At 64.2% G+C, this 796-nt stretch overlaps 1 protein-coding gene across 1 annotated transcript in view; it reads left to right on the top strand.

Moving 5' to 3' along the window:
- Positions 1-796, top strand: part of PHF21B (PHD finger protein 21B) — a 76,379-nt gene that overhangs the window by 41,818 nt on the left and 33,765 nt on the right. The window contains exon 3 of the mRNA XM_014533170.1: positions 388-480. Within this exon, the coding sequence (XP_014388656.1) occupies positions 388-480 (93 nt within the window). The remainder of the gene's footprint in view (positions 1-387; positions 481-796) is intronic.

A 796-nucleotide genomic window follows, 5' to 3' on the forward strand; every position in this document is an offset into this window, starting at 1 on the left:
GATGGTCTTAGGCGACCCCTGTGAAAGGGTCGTTCGACCCCCAAAGGGGTCGCGACCCACAGGTTGAGAACCGCTGCTCTAGAGGGAAAGGAAGACCCAGACACGGGGGCTTACGTGGCATTTCCTCCTCACGGGGCTGCGGGGCGGAAGGCTGATGGGGTCCCTGCTGAGGACCCTCTTCCTGGTGACAGAGGGAGGCTTAGTCCGCTCGCGCTGCTGTAACAGAGTCCCCCAGACGGGGGGTGGGGGCCCATAAACCACAGAAACTACCTGCAGCTCACAGTCCTGGCGGCCGGAAGGCTGCGGTCAGGTGCCAGCAGGGCGGGTGCGGGTCTTTGCTGGCGTGCGTCACGGCCTGGCCCGCCTCAGCGGCGCCCTGTCTTCCAGGCTCTGGGACCCATCACTGCCGTGCCGGTCACGGGGCCTCAGGTCAGCTCCTTGCAGAGGCTGGCCGGGCAAGGAGTGGCACTGCTACCTCAGGTAAGCCGCCCAGGGCGGGCCCCGGGGTCTGTCCTGTGGTCTCTGCCCAGCCCCTCGGCACTGAGGCTTTGGTGGGCACTGAGCCGGCGGAGCCCCTTCCCTCGCCCGTCTCCTCCCATCCTGCAGAGGCGTTCGGGCCAGCACCCGCCATTCCCAGCGAGGAACTGGGAAATCAACTTAGTGGGTGATGACCAGGATTTTAAAAAATGGACTAGACTAGGCTGGCCTCGAACAGGGCAGAAGGCATCGAGCCGCCTCACAGCATCGCTTCTTGAATGACTCATTTCTGGACTGGGCCATGCAGGGAGGGTGATTT

This window comes from Myotis brandtii, unplaced genomic scaffold (genome assembly GCF_000412655.1).
Source record: "Myotis brandtii unplaced genomic scaffold, ASM41265v1 scaffold952, whole genome shotgun sequence".
Classification (NCBI taxonomy): Eukaryota; Metazoa; Chordata; class Mammalia; order Chiroptera; family Vespertilionidae; genus Myotis; species Myotis brandtii.